Source organism: Dermacentor albipictus, chromosome 2 (genome assembly GCF_038994185.2).
Source record: "Dermacentor albipictus isolate Rhodes 1998 colony chromosome 2, USDA_Dalb.pri_finalv2, whole genome shotgun sequence".
NCBI lineage: Eukaryota > Metazoa > Arthropoda > Arachnida > Ixodida > Ixodidae > Dermacentor > Dermacentor albipictus.
In genome coordinates, this window is record NC_091822.1 from 63205898 (window position 1) to 63233800 (window position 27903).

The 27903-nt window shown below is 45.8% G+C and overlaps 2 protein-coding genes across 2 annotated transcripts in view; both read right to left on the minus strand.

Moving 5' to 3' along the window:
* Positions 1 to 27903, minus strand: part of LOC135908975 (membrane metallo-endopeptidase-like 1) — a 144345-nt gene that overhangs the window by 29609 nt on the left and 86833 nt on the right. The window lies entirely within an intron of this gene.
* On the minus strand, positions 827 to 27811 carry LOC135908974 (endothelin-converting enzyme 1-like). Its single transcript, XM_065440834.2, has 3 exons — positions 26980 to 27811; positions 2421 to 4147; positions 827 to 1776 (listed from the first exon to the last, which is right to left on the minus strand). The coding sequence occupies exons 1-3, from the start codon at positions 27748 to 27750 to the stop codon at positions 1380 to 1382; spliced, it is 2895 nt and encodes a 964-aa protein (XP_065296906.1). The 5' UTR covers positions 27751 to 27811; the 3' UTR covers positions 827 to 1379.

Here is a 27903-nt window from a genome sequence, read left to right on the forward strand (position 1 = left end):
ATGAAATGCACTTCAATGTTAAACACGATAACTCGGCGTAGAAAGTGTGACCAGGACGGTATGAGAAGAGTAAGGCCACTAAGCTTGAACTAAGACGATGGAGCGACCACGATGGCATTAACCACCAGCATTTACCTAGCGGTTCAAGCAGGTAGGCAACACAGTGCACTGGGTCGACGAAACAGGATAGATAGATAGATAGATAGATAGATAGATAGATAGATAGATAGATAGATAGATAGATAGATAGATAGATAGATAGATAGATAGATAGATAGATAGATAGATAGATAGATAGATAGATAGATAGATAGATAGATAGATAGATAGGCTAACACGAACAAAGTAGGCAAAGAAAGCTAATCACAATAATAAATATAACGTGTGGTAAGCGGTGCGCTTTTCACGTGGTTTCACTGACTTGCCACCTTGCTGACCATCAACGCGGGCAGTAACTAGCATGAATGTAAAAAATAATCCTCAGCTTTCAAATTTATTCATGACTCGTGCGCGAACTCTACATCAATGTTCAACGCGCTAAGTTTGTTTTCATATGCCTCGAGAACCGCTAATGAGTGCTGCGAGAGCCCCAATCGAGCTGCAAGAGAATGCGACAAAAACAAGGTTTTATTCACGGAACTCTGTGTGTGGCACTAACTACAGAAATGATACGAATAATTTGGCTCGGGAAGCAGTTCAAACCTGTCAAATATCAGCCTGTTTCAAGCCTTTCGTAAGTGTGCACCAGGTGCCCTTCAGCCAACAGCACAATATTCAATGGTGCGGGGCAGACGGGCATAGAAAACACACGCTAGGCAGCCGCGAATTACAAAGAAAATCTTTATGAATTAAAAAAAATCCCTTTTAAGCACAGCCAAGTAATACATTGGACATTGTCTTCGAAAACACGTTGATTAATCCGCCTTCGCAAACAAAAATTAAACAAAAGTGCAAACAGCCCGCAAACGCGGCAGATGACGTCAATGTTTTTCGAAGTCTGACACACCCAGATAGGCACACTGTTGCTAACTAAACGTAAACTTTTTAAATACAAAAGAAGTCAGAGAGCTGAAGAACGGGGAATAAGAAGGAAGTAAAAACAAACAAACGCGACCGCCATGAAACGTCCAAATAAAACGCGTCACTATCTTAAAGTGCGTCGTACGCCAGAACAAGGCACGTAGACGAAGTGCCAGTTGCACTGCTGACGCCCTCATGCAAAGATCGCCATCGCTTTGGAAAAGACAGCGAGCACACTTTAAGGCATTGCAAGGTCCCGGCAAAAGGTATATTGTCTCACACTGATAAGTATATTCTGTACGTTCACACTTGTGGCGTGGTAAACATCGCGCGTGATTTGGATCCTTTCCAGTCCGCACTCATCGGGTGAAGAATGTGCACTTCTTCTTGGGATTCATTTTTGATCCGTAGGGGCATTGAAAAGCCTGCGCGAATGCCTCCGAATTGCTCACAGCCTTGTTGCAGTCCACCGTGTGCGGACCCACGGCTCCGGGAAGGCTGCACGTCATGTAGCACAAAGTCATGAAGAACACCTGATCGCCCGAGAGATTCCGGGAAATACCCTGTGGACTGTCGTCGTTGCTTTCGCTGATGGAACGCCTGTACGCTGCGTAGGCCACTTCGAGCGCGGGAATCTCGGGAAAGATGCTGGTCCTGGAGCCTGGTCGGGTCTGATAGGTGGGGGAGTCGACCACGGGAGCCTCCTCTGCAGTCGCCAGGCAGCCGTTCCGGTCTTCAAAGGCTCGAGAAGCGGCGCTGTAAAGAAGAGTACTGTAATCTTTGATGGTTATAACAAAACGGAGGTGCGGCGTTCATAGAGCACTAAGTAAAACAGGACATTTCAGAGCGCCATTGTGATTAATAATTTAGCATTTTCGCATCCGTGTAGCGGAAAATTTTCTGGTAGAAAACTTGCACTTTTGCACATTGTGGATGCAGCGATGCGCTTTCATATAACTTCTACAATGTGTATTTCGTATAGTGTTTGCGTGGCTTCACTCTGTAAACATTTCTCAGCTATTTCAAAATGCAGTCGTGCGTACTTGAGAGCATATCGCGATATAAAGTTCTTCAGTCATATATCAGTCCAGAAACTAGCTCTTCCAGTTCGATTATCATTATAGGCGAACATCCGTCTACTATTACAGGCAAACGGAACTCCTTACTCATTCTGGAAATTTCTTCGCACAATTACCTACAAAGGCCAGCTTAGTTCAAACAATCGTGTTATGGCCAACGATGGCGCATCACCATAAGCTGTAACTTGGCGAAGTAGCAAAAATAATGGGTTGATTATGTCTATCATATTAGGAAAGTAGTCTATCTGTGTTGTTCTGGAATACCCTGCCTTGTAGAAGTGAAAATCATCACATTCGCAAAACTAGGCTAAAGACGCTTACTGGGATAAAAAGGAGTCGCCGAAAGTGCCGTTTGGATGCCACCGGAGTCCCTGTTTATCCATGGATGCGACGAGATTCACCGCCATGGAGAATCCGAGTCCTCCGTAGAACATAGCTTTGGTCCCGTCCGAGTAGTACAGGGGCGGAGTAATGGCACCCACAGCTACTTTCACTGCGCCGCTTGCAGCATCGTAGAAGAGATACGGCAGTTCGTAGTTGACCACGTAGCTCAATACGTCGATATTGGCACTCGCATGGTACGTATCAGCGGCAGACCGACTCGATTGGATCCAATATTCCGCAAACGGCAATTCGGCGCTCGGAAAAGCCGCGTACATGCGGTCGAGTGCCTCGTTCTCCAGGAAATGCTCTGGGGGCCACAGCTGCAGGCTTGTCGAAGCCAGCTTCACGGCGGCAAGTTGTCGGTTCTCGGCATCCAGCCAGTCTGTGGCGTTGACCAAAGCGCTGGCAGTTGCAACCAGGTGGTCGAAGTTTGCTGAGATGACGGCGCGTTCCTGTCTTGACAAGCGCGACACAGAGGTGAGAGCAACCACGAGGAGTCGGTAGGCGGTCTCGACAAAACGTTCGCAGAAGTATGGCCGGTAACGTATGACGCCTTGGTCGTAGCGGTACTTCAGCAGCTGCAAATCCACTGCCGGTGCCAGGAGCTGCACGCAAGACCACGCAATCAGGGACAGCAGCTGGGTGTCCGTGTACGAGGCCATCACGGCCGCCATGGTCTGGAAGAAGTTTTTGTCGGCTATGAGAACCTGGTCGTTGGATTCCATCTCAGGCTGAAGCTCTAATTGCTTTAATGCCCGTAGCCACTCCTTCGAGTCCAGAGGCGGAGTGTAGAATTTAATCTTTTCGATTGGCACCAGTAGTTGTTGGACTCCAAGTGGACGCATGGCGAATAGGAGTCTTCTAAAGACGTCCCCTTCCAACACCATGGTTGTCTCTATGAGCGTCTGGTTTATCGTCGCGTCCTTGTCATAGCTTCCCTTGAGAGTGTAGAAGAACGCAGCCCAGTACTTGTCGTATCCGCCGGTATTTTTGATCGTGAGATGATGCTGGTACATTAGCGGTACGAGTGGGTCTGGATCTAAAGTCAAACGCCAATTCGGTGCGGGTCCCAAGCGCAGTAGTCTCAGTTGAAAGAAGAGTGAAACCTGCCACTTGAACGCGAGCGTTATCAGCACATCGAGGGCACTGGTCTCACTTAGCTCTGGCTCTTCCGGCCACGACAGTTTACACTCCTTTAGGAACTTCCAGAAGATATCCACGTTCGAGCCGTACTGTTTACTGTCGCCCATGCATGTGGCGTACATGACTAGCGGCTTGTGGCCAACCCGAATTATCTTGGCGCCTTCTCTATGAATATTTCCGAACAGTGGGAACCAAGATTTCCGTACGTCATCCATGGCTGAGTTAGAGTGCTCAAGGTACCCCTTTGGTGGGGACCAAGCGGAACAGACGTAAGCCCCGAAGTTTTGGCAGGGATCGAGGCTGCTGTTTAGTTTATCGGTAAGGCGCCAGGCGTGATCGAGGCAATCTTTGGTCTTGCAGTACGGCTTTGTCGGAGCAGTTTCCTGCTCTCGTCTGTACAGGATGACGACGGCGGTTGTCACGGTTGTCACTATGAAAATTAAGATGGCCATGAGGAGGATTTGCTGCTTTGTGATGGGGACCCCTGCTACTCTGACCACTATCCGTGAACCGCGCTGCCCCTGTAAAATGAAGCACGAAAGAAATATCTCACTCAATCCTGGCAACAAAATTACATGCTGAGAAAAAGTGAGGGCGCGTGCATCTTACCAGAAAGAAGGCACATGCGCTTCTCAATTTATTTTTTGCTTTCTTTACGTGAATATCCCGACACCTGCCGCTCGGGCATGAACGTAATCCGAGAAACATTGATAATGACGCAGGCCATTTGTTGTTCTCACCTTTCATTATGTAGATTTGGGTCCTTTTGCTGAGCAACCATTGCCGGTGTTATATTGTAAAATACGCTGGCGAGGTTACCCAGGAAAACCGGGCTTATGCGTTGACACTACTTGGTATTTTTAGCTCGCTATTCGGCTCCCATGTGACAGAATTCCGCGCCGCTATGGCGAAGAGACTTGTCGTGGAATGATCTATAGGCCAGAATTTCAGTGCTTGCATGCGGCAGCGGTATCCTTCCAGCGATTTCTGGAACGAGCCAGCGAACGTAGCCATAGCGCTCAGCCTCTTCTTGTCGTATGCTTACAGCCAGTGTTTGCTCGACTCAGTTGTCGCGTCAGCAAACCAGCAGTACCTGTGCTGTTCGCGGTGACTTAACGGAGACTGGGGTCGAGATTAGGGTGCAGTAGCACCAATGCTGTGGTTTCAGCCGTTATGGTTTGACACGACGTGCTTCATTACGCACTCCCAACTTCGAGCACTTCCAGGTAGTGCGTCGCACGCTCTGTGGTGCTTTTCACACAAGCATCCTCGATTGGAGGTATTTTTGAGGCACCGGATTGAGAAAAAAAAAACGACATTTGTTTACGGCGAGCCTCGCTGCCCTCCAACTGAAAGGAGCAGTTGGTATACTAGTCCTCGGAATTATGACACCGGCTGCTGAAGTTTCACAGTGTGGAGCGCAGTCCGAATAACATTAGGCTGTCTCGCGATTTCCATGCTCGAAAACATTTTCGGTGGTCCTTCCCTACATACGTGCCTCAAAGAAAAAACATCGACGGAACCCGTGCACTGTGGTAATCGATATAAGCAAAGCTTTATATGCGGTTTATTTATTTATTTATTTATTTATTTATTTCATTACCCTCAGAGTAGTACGGCCGTGCCCACACCGGCTCCTGCTTTCTTCGATATTTTCGTTGAGAAATTCATCTCAATCTGTATGATTTCTGCACCGACGGATGCATAAGGAAAAGAGGAACCCACAGATACCAACTTTTCTACGGTGGGTGGCCTTTTCGTTGGTTTTTCGAGCTGCTTCTCTTCCGTGACGCCGCGCTCCCCTCAGTCTGACGGCAAGGCCTAACCAGCGCTCGCCGGGCAGGGTTAGCCCCGCCTCGTCATGGCAGAGAGAATGGTTGTTGTAACGGATGGAGACGATCTTCCGCCGGAAGAATTTGGTGAAGAGCACGGCTGGCGCTCCGCCGCTGTCAAGAAAACCGCCCTGCGCGTCTCTCGTCGCGACAGCACCCATGAAGCGGCAAGCAGCCAGGGGCACCGCGAGCGTCTCAATGGCAGCAGAAAGCCCATTAGCCTAAATCACAAGATCATCAAGTCGTCGCGAATGCCTCAGCTCCCGAAGGAACACTGGAAGATTATCGCCCGCCCCAGGGGTGGTCTGGATGTTCAGAAAACGGGCTCCGCTCGGCTTGGTCGGGCCGTCGCCGCCGCGGCAGGACTCACGTCCGAGCAAGCTGGCCATGACATCGTCTGCACCAACGCAACACAAAATAATATCGTCCTCAGCACCGCGTCTCGCGATAATGCAGATGCTTATCTAAAAATGAATTGCATCACCCTGGGCATCAAGCAGTACGAACTCAGCACTTACGAAGCCGCACCGCACGCCACGTGCAAGGGTGTCATACGTCAAATTGATGTGTCGGAGAGCCAGGCCGACCTGGACAGAAGCATTGTCAACGAGAGAAATCCGTTAGCCCTGGGAGCCAAGCGAATCAAGAATAGCGAAACGGTAGTCATCGTTTTCGACGGCTACAAGGTCCCCAACTTCGTATTCTACGGCTCGGCGCTAGTCAAGTGCTCCTTGTACCTCAGGCAGCACGACTGCTGCTATACTAGTGCCTCCAGACTAATGGCACTTTAGCAGCTTTCCAGGCTCCTGTTGTGTTTGCTTCCTGTAGTGGTGCAAATACACAGAGGCACAGTACACCTGATATTCACTGTAGCAACTCCATAATAAGACTTTAGTCCTGTTCATGCTTCTGCTTTGATGATTATGGAGCTTTTTCTGACAACAGCAAACTGATGGGAAAGGATGGTGCATGCTTTTATTAGAATGTGAAGACATCTGCCAAGCGGTCAATTTAGGCACCACTGGCCTCCTTCAAGCTCTTGGGTTCAGCGAGAGCAGGGGAAAAGTAAACATGTCCGCAATAGAGATTATCAAGAGGTGATTGGAAGATTAGTTGAAGAAAAGTAGGGGAATGACAAAAAATGTAGTGGTACGAAAGCAGAGTTCGCCATAGGGGGTCAGAAAACTTGGTTGTGGGAGTTCATAGTTTCATAGGTTCAAACACAGCAGAAAACTCGAGAAAGAAGAAGCAGGCATCCGTGGCCTCCTCCAGCTCTGGTATGGAAGAACGCTTGCCTCCTGAAGTCATCGGTTCACAGCACTGAAATATCTCTATCTCGACTATTCATGAACCAATTTGAAATATTCTTGCGGTAGAATGATCCATAGAGCATGCAACAACTTCCGGCGCACAACCAAAATTTTTCTACGTGGCCCAGTGAGGGGCTCTTTAAAGAGTACTAGTAAAGTTGATACTTTGGTATTCTGAAAGTTGGCGATTTTCAATAATTATATGAAAATCTATGGCCTAAATATTGGCCACCAAAAGCCACTAGAATTTAACTTCATTAAAATCCAACGAACACATCGAATTTTCTGCAGTGTTTGCTGAAAAAAAAAACATTTCTCTTTACTCATGTATTTAGATAGGATCGAGCTCCTCTGTTGATCTTCCTCATAGTGGTAAGCTGGTGACATGCAACTCAAAACTCGCTGCCGTGTATCTAAAACGCTACTAGGGGCTTTGCGTTAGGTTACCGGCACTTACATGATAATTTTATGGTATCAAACTCGGCGTAGCAAAAATGATATGTTTTGGTTTTGTGAGGTTAAGTAATTCCGAAACTACGCGATATCCGCCACTTGGGATCAATCACACTGGTATCATCAAAAATGCAACAATAGCATTTTAGACAAGAGTTCGTACATCCTGCACCGCTACAACTTACCATTACTGCAGGTAACAGCCGGCCGCCAATATCACCGACGTTGACTGGGATGCCGTTGCGGCGTTTCTCCATTGACTTCTCCGATCCTAATAATAATAAATATTTCGCAGAGAAGCGCAGGAAGTGTTATTTAATATCATGCTGCAACGTGGCGTAAAACAGAAACAGCAGGTACAGCACCGTGCGGCACTCACCGATTCCGATAATGAACGCCTCGTCCGGTTCGACGTCCGGCGCACACTGGACTCGATACACTCTTCCCGCCATACAGTCGACGATGGCGGGATTTTCGATCAGGCGACGCCCGGCCTCGACATCCACAAGACTTCTGATCGGGTAGACGTCCCACGCGTCTATGCATACCCACTTTACGAGAATATGCGTCATTTCGCAGTAACCTTACAAACACGCGACGGGTCAGCAAGCAGAGCGACGATACCGCGACTATGCAGCTTGGCGACGATCAGAAAGAACCGCCAAACGAAGTAGCTAAACTGCACTCTATGACTGAAGTTTCGAATATCGCGTTCAGTAGTCTATGGTTCGTAACGAGAACCAGTAGCACAATTAACACCTCGCGTAAAATCATGATGTAATATTTTATGTTGTAAATTATCAATCGTAACGTCTCTTATTTATATATACGCAACTGTTGACAACTCAGTTGGCAGACGCGAAACCGAAACCGATGTGGCTCGCGCAGTGCAAGCCCCAATGCAGTACGGTGTTTGCGCGTCCCTTTGTTATCACACGGATCTACGTCCATATCAGTATGCATACTCTGCCTTTTTTGCCGTTAAAAAGAATGTGTAGTAATAAGTTTGCTCAGGCAATGTCCAGTGACACTTTAAGTTTTAATAAAAATTATGCTTTGTGGTCTGAACTACTACTGTGGGCAATAAAATCAACCTTAGTTCTTGCGAGAACAAATTGTCTTGAAAGCACTAGCTATAAAACTTGTTGCATGAGTTGACTCGTATAATGCTTGAGAAAAGATATTGTGCCAAAGACATACAAGGACGAGAGGGTGGCGGATTTTGGCGTATCCACATTTTCGTTAACTGCTATATATAGGGATAATTAAGTATTACGGCTGCCACTGTAAAAATATTTAGTGACATGACTTGTGTATACACAGGTCAGTAACAGCGCAACTATATTATCGCGGAGCACCACCGCTATGATATGGGAAGCGGGGGAGGGGAATGTGAAATCGGAACATATTGCATAACTGATATTGGTCAAAGTTCGCATTATTTTCTCGTGGTACAGTTTTAAATTTTGCTAGCCTGTTTCCATTAAATTAGTGGACATTTGAGGCAAACATATTTGCCCTCGTCATCATGCACGAGAAGGGACCAAATCTGAGCATGTCAGTAAATCAGGATCGAGGAGGAGGAATAAACTTTATTTATATAAATGACCTGACCGTGGAACCGTACGAGGTGACTGGCGTTCCTAGTCCAGGACACCATGGGCCTGACCCGATAGCTTGACCCTGCTCACCAGACGATACTGGTCTTCAGGGCTCGGGCTTGTCAGCTGGGTCTCCCACAGGCTCGACGGTTTTTCCGGAGATGCGTGATATCGACGAGTTGTGCCCACATTTTGTTACCTTGAGGTAGAGGGTAGAGCAGAAGGCGCACTTAATTGTAAGTGTAGGTCGTAGGATACATAGCAGCAGGGTGCCGTGCGGGAATGTGCGGGTCTGTAGTTCCCAGATTATCACCGCCTCTTCTCTTGTCAGCTGGGGATACGGGGATGGGTAGTTCCTCCTACCCAGTTTAGTGGCTTACGATGTCGGTGTATCTTTTCGGGATGCCATCGTGCATGCTCTACCGGCGCTCGTGAACACGATGGGATTCGACCCGGAGAATGTGAATTATGATTACTATAAAAATTTATTATGAAACAGTCACCTTAGACTCTCATGAAAATTTCCCAAGCGATTAAGTACTTTCGACATGAACCCACGCAGTCCGGAAATACATATTGCACTAATTTGCTTAGTTTGTGGAATTGCACAATGAGAAATGTGACCGAATAGCCGGTACGTACAGCCGCTGTGGCATATATTAATTATATATCGCGAAATGGATACAGATTTATTATCATAGAAAAGCTGAGAGGTCGGCCTGAATAAAAGTCCTGGCCTACGGCTCAGAATTGGTTTCAGGATGGTTCGGAAAGCGACGACAGAGAGCATTTTTAAGTGAAAACACACGCCGCGTGTTCCTACGCAGGGATCGCAAGATCTCTGTTCATGGGCATAGCGACAGAACTTTGCGGCATTACCAAATTGATTTGTGCTTTCTCTTGAGATGGAGCGTTTAAGCGCATATAACTCTTTCGTGCGCCGTTCATAAAGAATAGAATAGAGATGATCCAAGAGCAATGGTCTCAGCCGAACGCAGAGTCGTAGGTTGATGAATGAGGATGCATGCGGCGAAACTTGCTTAGTTATAGCACCTACACTACAACATATGTAAAGCCGCACACATGTGTTGAAAGCTAATTATGCGGGGGTAGACTTGGTCGCAGGTGATCCGCGTGCCGACGCGAATCACCACTCTATGCCATTCTACTACCAAAATTTGAGATCGTATAAGGCGGGAAAACACGGAACCGTTGGGGAAAAGGCACTCCCGGGGCGCGAGGCTGCCGTGCAGATGCGCGGTGCATCGGGGGCTCCGGCCGCCTTGGACGGCGCCGTCCAAGGCGGCCTTGGACAAACTTCGACCCGCGCGGGTCGAAGTTTGTTCGTGGGGTCTCTCGTAACGGTTGTAAGGCGCGTCTACCTCGGATGAGTTGAGGACCGGTTTTGCGGCCGAGGGACGTTATGCTAACTCCTAGCGTTTTTTTTCTCTCTTTTTGTACGTCTCTCTCTCTCTCTCTTCACCCCTATGACCGAATCTCGTGCGCCACCATTATTCTGTGCAACGACGAGGAGTCAAAGCCTGCCAGCTTATCTGTTAAAGTGCGCTCACGTATATTGTACGTACACATATAGTGTCGCGGCCGCACATTAATTCCTTCACCGATCCTACGTCCTATACGCATGAGCGCGCCTGACTCGGAAAAAACATGCCGAAACGCCGCCGCAAGTATCTGTACGACGTTGATGCAACGGTGCCGGGGCGCACTGAGCTGCGACTTCGCTCGGCTGACTTTCCGCCCGGTGACAGCGCTACAGTTGGACAGCGAGGTTCCAGCGCTTCTGCTGATGGAGCAGAAGCATCTACGTCAGCTGTATCGGAAACGTGCGGCGAAACCTCCGGCGTAGCGCGGACGTCGCAAGCCTCGTCCGTCGATGTGGCACTAAGCGATGACATCAGCGACACAGAAGAATGTGGTGATGGAGATGACCATGGTAACGAATGCCTTTCATCCGAAGAATCCAGTGACGGCGGCGTTTCCTCCTCAAGCGACACGGACGACAGCGGTGCTGACGAACCGGAATGCGACGAGAGACAGGTACATAGATATGTGCATGTTCTGTATCTGTATGCACGGACGTATGCTGCAAACAATGGAATTTGTAATTGCTTATTATTTTTAGGGAAAAAAGGAAAAATTATCCATTGGAGTCATCAAGTATGCGTAAGCAGGCCCCCAAATTTCACGTCACCCCCCTCCCCACAATTCCCAAATTTCAAGTTGGCCAACCCCACAAATTTCGATTGGCTCACCCACAAATTTCAGCTTGGCCCACGCACAAAGTTCAAGTTGGGCCATCCCCAAATTTTAGTTGGCCAACCCCTACTATACGACACCCAATTAATTTTTTTTTCGATTGTTCCTTATCGCTTATAAGCTGCCAAACATCTACATTTACACTGTTATAAAGACTAAATGTTATAACTTATGCACTGTGGTTGCTTAGTGGTTTTGGTGTTCTAATGCTAAGCATGAGATCGCATGATCAAATCCAAGCTATGGCAGCAGCATCTTGATGGGGGTGAATTTGCAAAAACACGAGTGTACTTGTATTTACGTGCACATTAAAGAACCGTAGGTGGTCAAAATTAATCCAGAGTCCCCCACTACAGCGTGCCTCATAATCAGATTGTGGTTCTGGCACGTAAAACCCCATAATTTCTATTAACGTCATAACTTCGCAAATTACATATTTTTGTGCAGATAATACAAAGCATTGCACTTCTTGCATGCTGGACTAGTTTCGCTGGGGTACTTGCCAAAAAGTGCACACATTAAAACCAGTGATCGAAGTTGTAGAGTATCGGCACTGGTGTTTTCATGTTTTATCCTTACCCTTAGGCCTAAGCAATAAAATGTTCCTTTCCTTCCACTGCTGCCTAACCTTACATATGGCGACGACAAGAAACCTTATGTGAGGCCAACTTACAGTGCAGGGCCGATGAAGGAAGCAAGCCTACTGTGAAAGCTCCCTTCACCGTCTTCATATGTAAGGAATGGTTAAAATAAAATAAAATTATGGAGTTTTGCATGCCAAAACCACGATCTGGTTATGAGCTGTAGTGGGGGACTCCATACATTTTGACCACCTGGGATTCTTTAATGTGCACCTAAATGTAAGAACAGGGGTGTTTTCGTATTTTGCCCCTATCGAAATGCAGCCATCGTGGCTGGGATTCAATCCCGCGACCTCATGCTTAGTAAGGAACGTTTTCCGCTCGTCTGGGTTCAAGAGCATCTCTTAAAAGGTTTATGTGAACACCATTATTCAATAAAGAGACGTTGTACCATTGCTCAATTTAAGTTGAAGTGCTAATTTAGAGATGTGTTGATGCTTTCTTCTAGTTTTGTTCACTAAATGTGAAAAAGTACCACATTCTAGCGCAAAACTTGATGTGTTCCAGCAACACTGGCCTGCCGGCGTCGTGCAGTGCCTAGCAATGCCATTCATGCTGAATGTGCAACTGAAACAAACATGCCTGGCAAGATGTCCGTTGCACACGTGCGCAAGCAAACGTCATATGGCCAAAGAGTGAGGTGAAGCGCTTGTTCAGGGCCAGAAGTGGCGCAAGGACGCCTGAAGGTAGCTTCGGAGCCACCTTACACTGAGGAAACACCAAAGAAGCCTTCACTGAGGGCCCCTCAGTAAGGAATCTTTGAGTGACATAAGGCAGCCTCACCACAATGAACGCTTCCTTACTGAGGGAAGGAAGCTTTCATTGTTTGGCCCTTATCTTTATTTAAACTTGACTACAGCTAATTATGTCTGTTAAGGGACACTATAAAGACAAACTCGAAGTCATTTGAGAGTGATAAAATATCTTTTAGAAACTATACATTCGTTGATTTTTCCTATAATAGGTCGATTATAACAATAAACAATGGTAAAAGATCAATCTTTAGAATTTCACGCCAACACCTCAGTGCAGTATGTCGCTGTGACACGACGGGTTTCAAAGTATTTTTCATATTTAATTGGGCCTTGCTGATTCCGTAAAAGTTCCCGAAACTTGCCACATGCATTGTTTGACTGGTTTGGCTGCTTTGGTTGCACTTTTCCAAATAAGCTATAACTAGGTCCTAGCAGAATCTGCCAAGATCTATAAACTCACGATGAGCTAGTGCAAGAACTTGAAGGCAGTGCTTTACTTCTTGCGCTTTTTCTGGCTTACAAAGCATCTTCTCGGGGTAAGAGTGGTATTTTTTTTATTGTGTAGAAGGCACTTTACTAATGCAGGTGAACTCACTAGTGTCTCACTAAGCTGTTTACTTGCATGGACAGACGTATAGCTTGATTCTGTTTGCAAAACAAATGAGAGAGCAAGGCATATAACTAGAAAATAAGTTCTAATAATTTCAAACCTACTTGAGGGAGTGTGCTACAATCGCAGAATGGAGGACGGTTAGGGCTGAATTAAGGCACATCCCACCAAGTAGAAGTTCTGCGTTGTATGGAAATCATATTTTGAACACCAACATACTTAACACCAACTAACTTATATGTATGTTGGTGTTCAGCATGCCAATATATTCGTATGTTTTTGGGATGCATATCTGCACACTTCTATTAACTTTAGAAAATTTTATACTATGCATGGACATGTATTGACAAGCATTTGTCAGCGTCAGTTTGTTTTCGTCTTTCATTAAAGGTAATGTTGCCTTGCGCGTATTTCCAGAGCACCCCATTGTACCCTGGATCTCAGCTGAGTCTAAAGGAAAGCCTCCTGATGATTACAGCATTCAGCCTTCGTCACAAGCTTTCAAAAGAAGCTACTGAAGATTTACTTCACCTTGTTGAGCTGCACCTGCCTTGTGACACAGCCACAGCAACAACAAGCTTTGTTCTCTTAAAGCAATTTCGCAGCTTTCTCTTGTCGCCATCGCAGCATTTTTACTGTCCCTACTGCAAGGTGTACATTGGTAAAGATGTTGCTAATGGGCTGAAGTGCTTGGAATGTGACTCCACATACTCAGTGGAGGAGCTGCAAAAAAAGTCTTCATTTTTTGTTGCCCTGAGTATTGAGAAGCAATTACGCAACATTTTGGAGTCTAAGTGTTCCAAAGTGCAACTGGGCTCTGAAGCAACCAAATCAACTAGCTATAATGTTTCAAGCATTCGGCAAAGCCTTTGTTATAGTAGGCTGCCACTGTCTCCTTCTGATGTTACTCTGACTATTAACACAGATGGCTTCCCTATGTACAAATCTTCAGGATACTCAATGTGGCCCTTAGAGCTAGCTGTAAATGAGTTGCCAGAGCATGAACGATGGGATAATATGCTGCTTGGTGCCATCTGGTTTGGACGTGAAAAACCAAACATTAATTGTTTTTTAAGGCCTTTTGTGGAAGAAATTAACCATCTTTCAAGCACAGGTTTTGCATGGACAGATGAATACAAGGTTTCACGAACCACAAGGGTGTTTCCTGGACCAGTGACAGTGGACTCAGTTGCCAGGACACTTGTCATGAACATGACAATGTTTAATGGTGCCTATGGTTGCGCATGGTGTGAGAGTGAAGGAACTGTGGTTGCAAAAGGCTCTGGGCATAGCAGAGTGTACCCCCTTCACCAAAGACAGCCAAAGAAAAGGACTGCTGTATCTTTCAGAAAGCATGCAAGAAACGCTGATGTGCAAGGAACACCAAACCAAGGGATAAAAGGGGCCAATGTACTCTTTACACTCAACCACTTTGTTTTTCCGACTAACTTTGTAGTGGACTACATGCATGCAGTCTGCCTGGGGTTTGTGCGCTCTGTGACTTGCCTGTGGCTAGGCTCCAAAAGAAAGGAGAAGTTTAATTTGAACATCCACATTAAGGAGCTGAACCAACGGCTGATATCCCTCCAGCCTGTGCATGAAATTGGAAGACTACCACGCTCACTTGAAGAGCGAGCCTACTGGAAAGCTTCAGAATGGCTCTATTGGCTTCTATTCTATTCACCTGTTGTTCTAGATGGTCTTTTGCCAAATCCATATTTCACCAATTGGATAGAGTTTGTTGACATTATGCATTTCCTGCTTGCTGAATCTATTCCTCTCGATAGGCTTCACGAAGTGCACCAAAAGTTGATTAACTTTCTTAAAGAGTTTCAGAGCCTCTATGGCATAACAGAAATGAAATACAATACGCACCTCCTTATCCATCTGGCAGACACCGTAAAAAATTGGGGACCATTGTGGTGCTACTCTGCTTTCCCATTCGAAGCAATGAATGGTATGTTGATTAAACTTGTGAAAGGTACACGGTACGCACACAATCAGGTTTCGAGAAAATTTTGCTTGACAAAAGCTGTGGCAAAGCTGTGCACGTCATCTCTTTCTGCTGGCTCATCTAAAGAGGGTGTCACTAACTTTATCACAGGCTTGTTGAAAGGCTACAAGCTACGGAAAAGTGCACTAACTCTGAAGTCACGCGTGGTTGTTCATGGAATGCAGAAAGTGTCTAGCACGAGTACTGGAAATTTCAAAAAGCTGTCACACTCGGGTCTAACGTTCACTGCTGCGTCAGCAGACAAATCTCGCCGTGTCAACTCTTTCATTTTTTGTGATGAAATGTTTTGCCGCATTGTGGGCATGGCTCTTACATGCCATTGTCACCAACATACTCAGGCATGTACGAAGAACATTGTAGTCACTTGTGAGAAAATGCAAACGACTGGTAGTGTTCTGAAGTTATTGCCACACAAGTTTGTTGCAGTAGACAGAACACATGAAACTGTCACTGTCAATCCAGACAAAATGTTGAAGTGCATTGCCTTGTTTTTAAATGATAGAACATTTTTGTCAGTGTTGCATTCTGGTCTTTTTAACTGCTGAAGTATGCCTACTTCAAATACTGCAGTACTAAGTGATTGGTTTTGGTTCATTTATTAGTAAATTTATCTGTCATTCATTGCTTTCTTATCCTAATGAATTTTTAATGTTTTCATTTTAAGGAATGAGTTCCTGCCATTGTCACCATTTCTCATAGTTAGCTTTTTAATATGTGTACAGTAAGGCGTCAGGCAGGGAGATACGATATGTCCAATGCTATTCACAGCGCATTTACAGGAGGTATTCAGAGACCTGGATTGGGAAGAATTGGGGATAAAAGTTAATGGAGAATACCTTAGTAACTTGCCATTCGCTGATGTTATTGCCTTGCTTAGTAACTCAGGGGACCAATTGCAATGCATTCTCACTGACCTGGAGAGGCAAAGCAGAAGAGTGGGTCTAAAAATTAATCTGCAGAAAACTAAAGTAATGCTTAACAGTCTCGGAAGAGAACAGCAATTTACATTAGGCAGCGAGGCACTGGAAGTCGTAAGGGAATACATTTACTTAGGGCAGGTAGTGACGGCGGATCCGGATCATGAGACGGAAATAATTAGGAGAATAAGAATGGGCTGGGGTACGTTTGGCAGGCATTCTCAGATCATGAACAGCAGGTTGCCATTAACCCTCAAGAGAAAAGTATATAATAGCTGTGTCTTACAAGTACTCACCTACGGGGCAGAAACCTGGAGGCTTACGAAAAGGGTTCTACACAAATTGAGGACGACGCAACGAGCTATAGAAAGAAGAATGATAGGTGTAACATTAAGGGATAAGAAACGAGCAGATTGGGTGAGGGAACAAACGCGAGTTAATGACATCTTAGTTGAAATCAAGCAAAAGAAATGGGCGTGGGCAGGACATGTAATGAGGAGGGAAGATAACCTATGGTCATTAAGGGTTACGGACTGGACCCCAAGGGAAGGGAAGCGTAGCAGGGGGCGGCAGAAAGTTAGGTGGGCGGATGAGATTAAGAAGTTTGCAGGCACGGCATGGCCACAATTAGTACATGACCAGGGTTGTTGGAGAGAAGTATGGGAGACGTCTTTGCTCTGCCGTGGGCGTAACCAGGCTGATGATGATGACAGTAACTGCATGTTTCAGAGGCAGATTTTCTGTATTTTTGCACATCTTTGTAAGTGAAATTCTTGGAACTCTACCGATTAGATTTACCCCTTTAGGTGGTGTGTGCACAGTTATGCATGCCATCATATTTCAAAATATTACATCAGAAGCAACAGCTGGAAGGTTTGCTACTACTGACTGCGGCTGGCTGGATGTTACTATTGGTGTCACTTGTTGTTCACGTGTGGGTTCATTTATTTTCGCACAAGGTTTTACAACATAGCGGTTTAGAACAGGGCGGTTTGTCAACTTTATGATAGAGTTGGGTGAAAAACTGAATATGATCCTCCATACCGTGAAAAGGTACATCTTGCATCCCCCCTTGCTCATAATTAATTAAGGGTCCCCATTTTAACATGAACAGCCGTCTAAAATGTTAAATATGGTTGCCTGTAGTTTCACTGAAGTTCAAGCATGTGCGCTTAAATCTTCTATGCTGTTCTTTATGACTATACTATCTAGTAAAATGCTAAAAATTACATAGAAACATAGAAATGTGTGTCATATTGTCAATTACAAGGCTTTCTTGCTTTGGTTAACAAATGTACCGTATTCAAAAAAACCTTTTTAATGTACACTGGTGAAATTTGTTCAGCTTATTTTGGCTACACCGGGCATTTGTCTGAACAAAAACAAGAATTGTGACCATGACAATCCCTTCAGAAAAAAAATTTCATGATAGAAGCTCTTGTTATGACTAGTCCTCTTATTTTATACTAACTAATTAATAAATGCAAAAGTTCTGAAACAAACATTCTCCTTTGGGCTCAGTAGATGTGAGAGATATTTGGGAACGACTCGCAGAGAGAGAGAGTGAACTTTAATGAGCGCCAGCAGTTTAGTCGGCTGGGCCTAGGCCTCCCACGATGGGACGTCGAGGTCTTGCCTCTTCGCCGCTTTGTAGGCCTGTTGGGTCGCCCAGAGTTGGTCGTCAAGATGGGAGCTGTGCAGTGCGGCATGCCATCTCAATGAGAAGGTCACGGGATTAAAGTCTGGGTATTGATGTTTGCACTCCCATAGCATGTGGGGGAGTGTTGCTGATTGAGTTTTACAGACCTTGTACGTCTGGCTCGGGTAGATGTCGGGGTACATGGTGTGATAGCGTGTGAGGGAGGGGTATGTATTGGTCTGTAACAGGCGAAGGGTGGTTGCCTGTGCTCTGTTTAACTTGCGGTGAGGGATGGGGAAGGTTTTCTTGCTTTCAGCGGTCTGGATGTATTAGCGGTCTGTCGAAGGATCTTGGAGATAGCCGTAGAGTTAGCTCTGTTGGCTTCTATGGTCATACCAAGAACGCGGATGCTAGGGACCACAGAAAAATACTTTTTGAATTAAGGTTCGGTGCTTACAAAGAAAATGTTTCTTTTGTCCCCGAACATGTGGTTTTGAGCAAAATAGAAAAATGTTTTGCGTCCCAGAGAAGTAAGGCCACAACATGGCTGCAGTGCAATCTCCAGCATATTTTTTCTTCCCATGTAATTTGCAAAAGTGTTCATTACACATGCCTTTAATTGATGTCCTCTATAATATGGCGCTCAGCAACATATGGGCTGTACCTTCTTCATGGAAGTTAGCCAAAGTGTTCCCTCTTTATAAATCTGGAGATAAGCAGTGTTTGTCGAATTACTGACCAATTTCACTGACGTCACAGTCATGCAAAATGTTGGAACACATCATTCATAAACACATCATGCTTTTTCTGGAATCAAATAATTTACTGTCTAACATGCAACATGGGTTTAGGCGCGGTTTTAGCACGTCAACGCAGCTAGTTGAGTTCACGCATGACATTTCATTTAACCTTGACGTAGGCAACCAGGTTGATGCAATTTTTATAGATTTCTCGAAGGCATTTGACACCGTTTTACATTCTAAACTTATTGCTAAACTTAATGCTGTACTGAATAATCCTCATTTGGTTAACTGGATTTTAAGCTTTCTCTCATTTCGCTCCCAGTTCGTCTCTTACAGTTCGACTGACTCCGCTACTGTTGATGTGACATCAGGTGGGCTCCAAGGCTCCGTCCTTGGGCCGCTTCTTTTTTTATTATACATACACGATTTGCCAATTCACTGCTCTTCTAACATCCGTCTCTATGCTGATGACTGCATTCTATATGAAGGGATTAAATCTTCTAATGATCATTATCGCCTTCAAGAGTCGTTTTCTAGGTTTTGCGATTGGTGTAACACTTGGCAAATGAACATTAATTTCAATAAAACCGTTCTGATGTCTTTCTGCAACAAATATTCCCCCTCTCTTTTCAGTTACTCGTCCAATGGCCGTACAGTAGATAAGGTTTCCGAGTATAAGGACCTTAGTGTCATTTTTATGCATAACATGTCATGGTCCAAACACATTGACTACATATGCAGTAAAGCACTAAAAAAATTAGGTTACTTGAGGCGAACGCTAACCCGATCTCCCAAAGACACAAAGTTACTAATGTATAAATCTCTAATCCGCTCTGTTCTTGATTATGCATCTGTAGTTTGGAGCCCGCATAAGCAGTTAGAGATTAATAAGCTAGAGGCTATATAGAAAAAAGCTGTGCGATGTATATGTCATCGTTACGATCGATACTTTTCGTCATCGTCATCTGGTCTGGCATGGGACACGGGGGCGGAGCGGTCTCCTACGCGCTGCTGAAGCTCGCCGGCGCCACCGTTGGAGAAGGGACCTGCCGGCGCGGTCACTGCATCAAGGCAATGCAGTACTGTATCAGCGCGACAATTTGTCGAAGCATGCACGGAGACCACACGTGGCTCGGAGCGACTCGGAGACGTCGAAGATGCGACGACGACTGGATCGTTGACGGTAAGAAAGCCGCCAAGGCACGCAAAGGCGAGCTGTCGAAGAAAGCGCCTCGGAAGTACCACTTTTCGGGTGGTATAGTGAAGCCGAGAACAAGAGCAGCGCGTTGCCATCGTCTGAGCCGGAGGAGGGCGAAGTCTCGGACTCTGGCGGTGGTTGCTCGGCGCCGGCCGGTGGCAGCGGCAGCGAAGGCGACGATGACGACTATTCTGAAGAAGAGGAGTTCAACGACGGCTACGACGAGGATTTCATAGGCGCTTGAGGTCAGTCGCTAACGGTAGTGGAACCGGCACCGTTCTATAGCGACGATCATCATCTGCGATCTTCCCCTCCTGTTAACTGCGTGCATGGTGCGGTGCCGTGTTAATTGTCTCTGTGCGGTAGAATGTCAGCGCGCGCGGGCGGCTGCAACTTCCCGCGACCTGCTGCGTGCACTCGTCAGAACGATCGAGGTCGAGGAGGAAGACAGGGCCAGGGGTGCCTCCGGGAATGGTTTAGGACCTTTTGGTTCCTGCAAGTGCACGACAACTCGGAGGCAGACCGGGTGGTGAATTCACTACCTCTTCACCATCTGATCTTCACCACCTGGTCTCGCGAAGTGTACGTCCGGGAAGCAGCCAGGTTTAGGGCCTTCGGATGCCTGGAAGACCTTTGTGACTCGGACGTTGCCTGTTCCGCCGCGATCCTCGTTCGGTGCAGCTGCACCGAATGACGACTAGCAGTCTGCACGGTTTGCCCGCCGCGCCGGGGTTGCACGCGGTGCCGGTCGCGCATGAACCAGTGCCATATCATCGCCTCCGCAGAGGGCGGGGAGTATGGGAACTCGGCATTACATATTATCGACTTTCTTATATAGACATTCAATACACCAGCAGAGAAAAAGAAATAGAAACCTTAGCCGACTATTATTATTAACTGTCTAATATAGAGAGTCTATAGACAGAGTATGGACAAAAATAAGTAGAGACTGTATCGGCTTTCGTCTATAGGTAGTCCATATAGAGGGGAAGCAGACAAAAAAGAAACAAACACTTTACGGAATTTTTTCTATAGACCGTCTATAGACTGCGCGTAGAGAAAAAGAAATAAAAACCTTATTGACTTTCGTCTATAGAAAGTCTATAGACAGAGTATATGGACAAAAATAGACAGAGACATGTACCCACTTTCGTCTATAGGTAGTCCATAGAGGGGAAGGATACAAAAAAAAACACCTTATCGACTTTTTTCTATAGACTGTCTATAGACTGCGAGTAGACAAAAAGAAATAGAAACCTTATCGACGTTCGTCTATAGAAAGTCTATAGACAAAGTATACACGCCGTGGTTGCTCAGTGGCTATGGTGTTAGGCTGCTGAGCACGAGGTCGCGGGATGGAATCCCGGCCACGGCGGCCGCATTTCGATGGGGGCGAAATGCGAAAACACCGGTGTACTTAGATTTAGGTGCACGTTAAAGAACCCCAGGTGGTCGAAATTTCCGGAATCCTCCACTACGGCGTGCCTCATAATCAGAAAGTGGTTTTGGCACGTAAAACCCCATAATTTAATTTAATTTTATAGACAAAGTATGGACAAAAATAGATAGAGACCGTAATCCACTTTCGTCTATAGGTAGTCCATAGAGGGGAAGGATACAATAAAGAAACAAACTCCTTATCGACTTTTTTCTATAAACTGTCTATAGACTGCGAGTAGACAAAAGAAATAGAAACCTTATCGACTTTCATCTATAGAAAGTCTATAGACAAAGTATGGACAAAAATAGATAGAAGCTGTATCGACTTTCGTCTATAGGTAGTCCATAGAGGGGAAGTAGGCAAAAAAGAGCAAAAACCTTATCGACTTTTTTCTATAGACCGTCTATAGAGTGCGTATAGACAAAAATAAATCGAAACTTTATCGACTTTCGTCTATAGACAGTCTACAGACTTTGTATCAACAAAAGTCCAAATCTATAGAAAGGAAAGGTCGTCTATAAGAAGTCTATAGACTTTCTATAGACAGTCTAAAGTCATTTTTGTAAGGGCTGCGCCCCTTGGGTTGCAGATTGCGTAGTCCAAGAGAAAGTTGTAATTGTAGATATCGTTGATAGAGGCCGTGTTGTAGCGGACATAAAGGTAGACAGATGATAATCATCAATCTAATCTGCGGAGTCGCGAGGTGAATCGCGCGGCTGCACGAAGCTTTCGCCCCCGCTGGCGGCCTTCTTCATAATGCCGGCGTTGTGACAGTGCACGCGTTCATCCAGTGCGATATTTACAGGTTTTCTTGGACCGTGCATTAGGCTAGGCTTGTTATTTTAATTATTAAATGAATGTTACCTACAATTTATATGGCCGATAGAATTAACGTATAGACAGACTCGTGCAAGGACTGCAGTATTCTCTCGCAATTTTGACGAGCCTTACATGGGACCGGCCATGTGACCTAATTTTTCTAACTAGATGCATGAAATTCGCCGTGCACTTCCGCGATTGTCTTCGCTCGCCATCTAGTAGCGACGCGCGAATGTACACTGTGCGCGAAAATTCGATCTTGAACGTGATCGGAACCAGCGCACCGAAAGCGATTGCTGCTCGGTTGGAATAAACAAGGATATATATATATATATATATACATATATATATACATATATATATATATATATATATATATATATATATATATATATATATATATATATATATATATATAATATATATATATATATTGAAGGTGCAGTTGGTGGTGAGGCTGTTACATGGGTGCGGCCCTTACACGCATTTACACAGTAGTAATTTTCCTTCCGGTAATTGTTTTCGACTTCGCTATCAGTAATACTACGTCGCCTTCGCGGTGCACTTGCAGTCTCTTTTTCTTTTTTTTTTCCTGCGAGTCCCGGTATAAGCGCTGCTGCGCATGACTCCTATTGGATCTGATTTCGAGTGGATCCGGTTTGGCCTCATTTGGGTTTCGGATGGAATTATATATGTATTTATGACCTTTACATGAAAGTGGCGATGTTTCCATCACTCATAAATGTAAATTATTTGATGTATATTTATTTAACGAGTGATTAACATTGTCTATGGAAGGAAAACCAATACTGAGGCACGTATCATTCAAGTGCATTTCACACGGCATTGATAAAATGCTCTGGTGAAGGGGTCACTGAAATCTGCAGGTTTCTTTCAGGATGAAAAAAAGCATGCAATATAGTTTGACGCGAGGTAAGCATACGGGAACAGATTCGTTGTCTATCCATAGACTATCCATGTCATTAGAAATAATTGTTAGATGGCTACCGCGTTACTTGAATTATTATAACAAACTTTTTCCTTCGTATGTATTTAAATATATGGTGTTTGTACATGGTGCTCACACTCTCAATTAAGAAAAAACTACATGAAGATATAAAGCACGGATGAGGTAGCCGCCGCTGGTGCTTCTAATGCGCTTGTCATCTTATTGGTAGGATTCGCAGAATTAAAGCGAAAATATGATTTAAAGCCTGTGAACGTCCGCACCGACAATGATGCAGTAGGTTTTTAAACGGAGTAAAACTTTAAGTGAAAACTCAAAAGGCAACTCAAAAGAAACGTCAAATGATGTGGGTAACAGAACCCCTGTCATGACACTTCATGCGGGCGTGGGGCAGGTGTCGGCATCGCCGGGGAAGGGGGGGGGGGGGTGAGGGCTCTGCGCCCCTGTCCTCGGGGAAACTTCGGAGAGGGTTCGGGCTCTGGAGCCCCACCCCCTCCCCGCAGTCGCGCCCATAATAACATTGCATTGCATTCGAAGCCACCAGATATTTTGCGTCGGCAACAAAACGCGTCTCGCGTGAAAATTCGAAGCTCCAGCAGTATAGTGCTGTTGTTCGGAGCTTATAAAACTTCATGCACAAAGCGCCATGCATGAACTCTGGATGCTCTGACCCGAAACTGTGTGAGTGAGGTCGCACATGCATAATGCCGTGAAAATGCAGGACAAGTGTGATCAGCAAGTTGAGCGTCGAGAGTTTACTTGTTCCGCGCGCTGTTTTTTCTCATGTGTCAGTGCTTCCGGAGAAATGACTTTGCGCAGGTTCTCTCCCACTCGTGTTCCGTTACACTGCTCTTGTGCTGCAGGCGTTCGCAAGTATTGCAGATTTAGCTGCTTACAGCCACTATGGCTTCAAGCACAGCGCAATAACATGAGCAAGCCTGGAAACACGCGGTTAGCAAAACTACGCAGAACAGCGGCGCGGTACCAGAGGTGAAAAAGGAAGAGACGCGCACTAATAAAATGCCAAATTGAAATACGGAAAAGGAAAAACATGCGATTCAAAAGCGTGCTGAGTGGTTAAAATGCGACGGCTTGAGAATAGAGCGCGCGATCCTTGTCTGTCTACGCCGTCGGTGAGCAGCTGGGAAGATAGGTTAGGACATGTGCACCGAACGTGATACCCGCTCTTCCTTTTTTGTCTCTAGCGTGACCAAACATGATTTGATGGACTTTGCTGAGCTGCCCAGATTTTTTCAGTTAATAAATGGCTTCAATAAATGACACCCCTGCGCACTTGTGTTAATCTGTCAATGCGATTTCCTTCTGTTTTTTTTTTGGTACGAGTAAAAATTACAAATTTCGTGAAAGACCCGCTCTCTTCCAAGAAGTTACCTTGATTTTACTTATGTGTGGAAAATATTTAAAGCAAAATGTGCCGCACTAACCCATGAGGAGTTTTTCAGTTTTTTAGCAATTTTTTTCGAACAGCCAGAATGCTCCAAACACTTGAATAGCAAGTGTGCTACGTGCGTTGTATGTAGAACAGCACTGTTTGGCATGAAAATTAGAAGGGTTGCACGGAATGGTGCGTTGCCTTTCAGCGTTAATTTTAAATGAAGCTGATGGAAATAAAAGAACAGGCAAAGATAAAAAAAAAACTGTTCCAGTCAGGGGGGGGGGGGGGGGGAAGAGGAGTTGTAAGGGTCTTTTATACATGGCGCGTTAAACAAATGGGCACGCTGGAACAAAATGGAAAATGCCGTTAGCGTAGGCCACTGATCAGCATGCGGATTATATTTGATGCGATGATTTTATCCTGGCAATTGCCCTCCTCCCGTCAGTACTAACAAAAAAAAAGCAAGCCTGGCTTCTTGCATGCGTTACCAAAACCCTCTTGCTTCGCACACAACAGCGAACCACAGGAAGAGGACACCACAGAACAAGGGTGAAAGAAGTAGCTATGCGTGAAATTAGGCTGTCGAGCGAGCAGTTTCACTTTGCCGCGTCTTAGACAACATGTCGCCTAGAGCGTTGCTGCAAAGATGGCAGATTACACTTAACATTTCGAATGCCCTTAATTAAGTTTGCAATAACGAATGAGGAAAAATGTAACTGTTTAGAATAGCATGCCCGTTCTGGTGGACATTTACCCGCTCTCCAAGAAATTGTTCATGCGAGTCATTTCTGCAACAATGCAACAGCGAGCTTCTAGAATGCAAGGGAACGACCACTTTTGTGAACGTTTCTTTCTTCTTTCGAACTAGCTACAATTTTAAATCTTTTTCTACTGCTCATAAAAACCTTCGGAATATTTTTTGGAAATTTCGTTGCTTTGATGTCGAATTTTCTTCGCTACTTGTGGGATCATTTGTGGACACCGTGTGTGTATTGCTTCCACCGTCTACGCGCACAGAGAAAATATTCATTTAAAATGGCTGTATGAGACGCAGACTGCTTAGATATTGAATATCGGTATTGGCGCCACAACCTGAGCACATGCACTGTTGTAAGGGGGTCAAGCTAAAGAGACGGAGCGACGAGGCCTAAGATCCTCGTCAGCGGGGCACTAGGCGAATGCGCTGAAGAGACCTGCTCCTTGCAACCACTGTTTACGTCGTCAGGTGTAGTCATTGTACCCTAATAATTACTCATTGCCGACATCGGTGAAGGGCCTATTATTGTATCGTCATCAGAATCGTCATCTGTCTTGCTGTCGTTTCTTTTCTTGAAAAGTGCGCTTGCTATTTTTTTTGTCAAGAATGCTATGCGACGCTGACAACGCACGTGCCCTTTGTGTGACCGGGAATGTCAGGCGGCCAGCGTTATATAGGAAAGAAAGACACGAAAAGCAGTTTAACGTTATATATATATCTAGATATATATATATATATATATATATATATATATATATATATATATATATATATATATATATATATATATATATATATATATATATATACGCTCAAAGGGCCCAACTACGTTCAGCCTGCCAAGAGTACTGAAAGCAGGGAGACGCATAAGGCTATGAGATATAGTTAACTCTTCCATGGTACAAATAATGCCACCACTATAGAAGCCCTGGAAGTTATTCTGATCCGCAGCCAGCAGATTCCCTGTCCTAACAAGATGACTATTGATGCAATGCGACGTAATTCCATCAACGTTCATAGCACCTGTTGCGACGAAGGCAAAAGCGACACCGCCATTTTGATAGACTGTGACTGCTTGTTAGGAGTGGAACATCATAAACAAGGTGCACACAACTGACTCCGCGCAGAAGGCTGGCTAGACAAGAATCAGCTAAGTCCCTTACCTTCATTCCAACCACCGCAGCAATCGACACGAACGATCAGACAAGCTGGACTGCTTCAATGTAATCGCAATGAGCTCGTCTAGAGGAAGATTAGTTGCGACTGCTGTGAAGAGAGAAACGGAAAGCACGTACTATTACCAGATCAGCAATACCACGACTCAGCGTGAATTTCACAAATAACATTGCCACCGACCAACTGATGGAAACGACGGGATGGCGGAACTCGGTCTGCGAATCTTGGTCACCGAGGACAAAACGGAAGTGTTCGAAAAAAAGTGACGATCAGCCACACGCGAAACAACTGGGGATTGACAGAAGTTGGAAGCAGCACAACTGCAAGCGTTCGCGCGGACATACCGAGGCTACCATTATAGAGACCGTATTTACTGCTGAAACAAATACCACGATCCCGAAAGAGCGTTCTCCGCTGGAGGGGAGTCCTGCGCCGGGGGAACTACCTAACCGTTAGAAAGGCACTTATTTGAAGGAATACCACAGAGGCCATTACCATCTGATTCAGCAAGGAAACAATTCATTATATGTCATCCTTCATTCCTGCTTCCTCCCTGCATGCGTGTCTGTTCTCGGGGCGCACCGCGCGTTTCTTGTTCGCCTGTCGGCGACTATGCTGACCGCATCGTCAATACGAGAAAAATATTTCGCTTATTCACACGCATTTGAACCGGCAAGGCCTACGCAAAACTGCTCTCGTCTCTTTATCACTACACTATTGTCTTCGGAAATGTTGGACACAAAACTGTGAGGAACGGCACGAAGGGGGGTAGGAGAGTAAAAAGGTGACAAGTAGTATGAAACTCACGCGATCCAAATCATAGTACGAGGTCCTCCGAGCTTCTGACTTGATTCGCTGGCCTTCGAGGTGTTCTTTGTTGATGGTGTTAAGTTCTTGAAGGACAGAGGACAACGAAGCGTGCTGGTGAGATAAACTCGCTTTGCGACTTGACTGGCTCACTTTGCGTCCATCTTGTGGCTCCGGCTGTCCTTCAGAGAGTGTCGGAGAGCCCTCGGCCCTCTCCTCGATGAAGGTCGCGGACAACGTCTGGAGTGTATTCGCACCGCTGACGGCGCACTCCGGAGACTGAGCTGGCAGGGCGGTTTCACATGTTGGTTTGCGCGCCTGTTGGTCCTTCTGCTCTGGGAGCCGGTTGCTCTCTCCAGGCTTCTCCGTCGTAGCAGCAGTGGGAGTAGCAACGTGAGGTTCTACCGGACCAAAGTCGGCGGAAGCGAGTTGCTGCTGAGGCTCCCTGGGGTCCGAGGACTTGCGCTGGAAATCGGCGGCGAAAGACAGCCTCCGTTTGAGAGGGCTCTTGTCGCGTGGGGGAATTACTTCGTGCAGTTGAAGGGCGGTGGTCGTGGCTACCGGCAAGTTCGATTCCAGCGCGGCAATCGCGGAGCCTGTCGGATCTTTTTCTAGACCGGTATGGCTGGGACGCCTGCGTGTTGCTTCGGACTTGCTCGAGGCCGACGAGCTGCGTGACGACACACTTCCACTGGAACTGACGCTATGTTTGCGAGAGCGGCGTCGCTTCTTGCTTCTCTTCTCGTCGGGAGCATCATTGTGTGGGACCATATCGCTTGTTCTTTCGCGGCGAACTTCAGAGACGTTTCAAGCCAGTAAAACAGAAGAAATTGGGGTGCGAGCCCTGGAACCCTCGTCTTCTTCTAGTGCTACTTCGTGGCGGGAGCAAATGGCGCGAGACCTCGCTGGCCATTTCTCACTGAT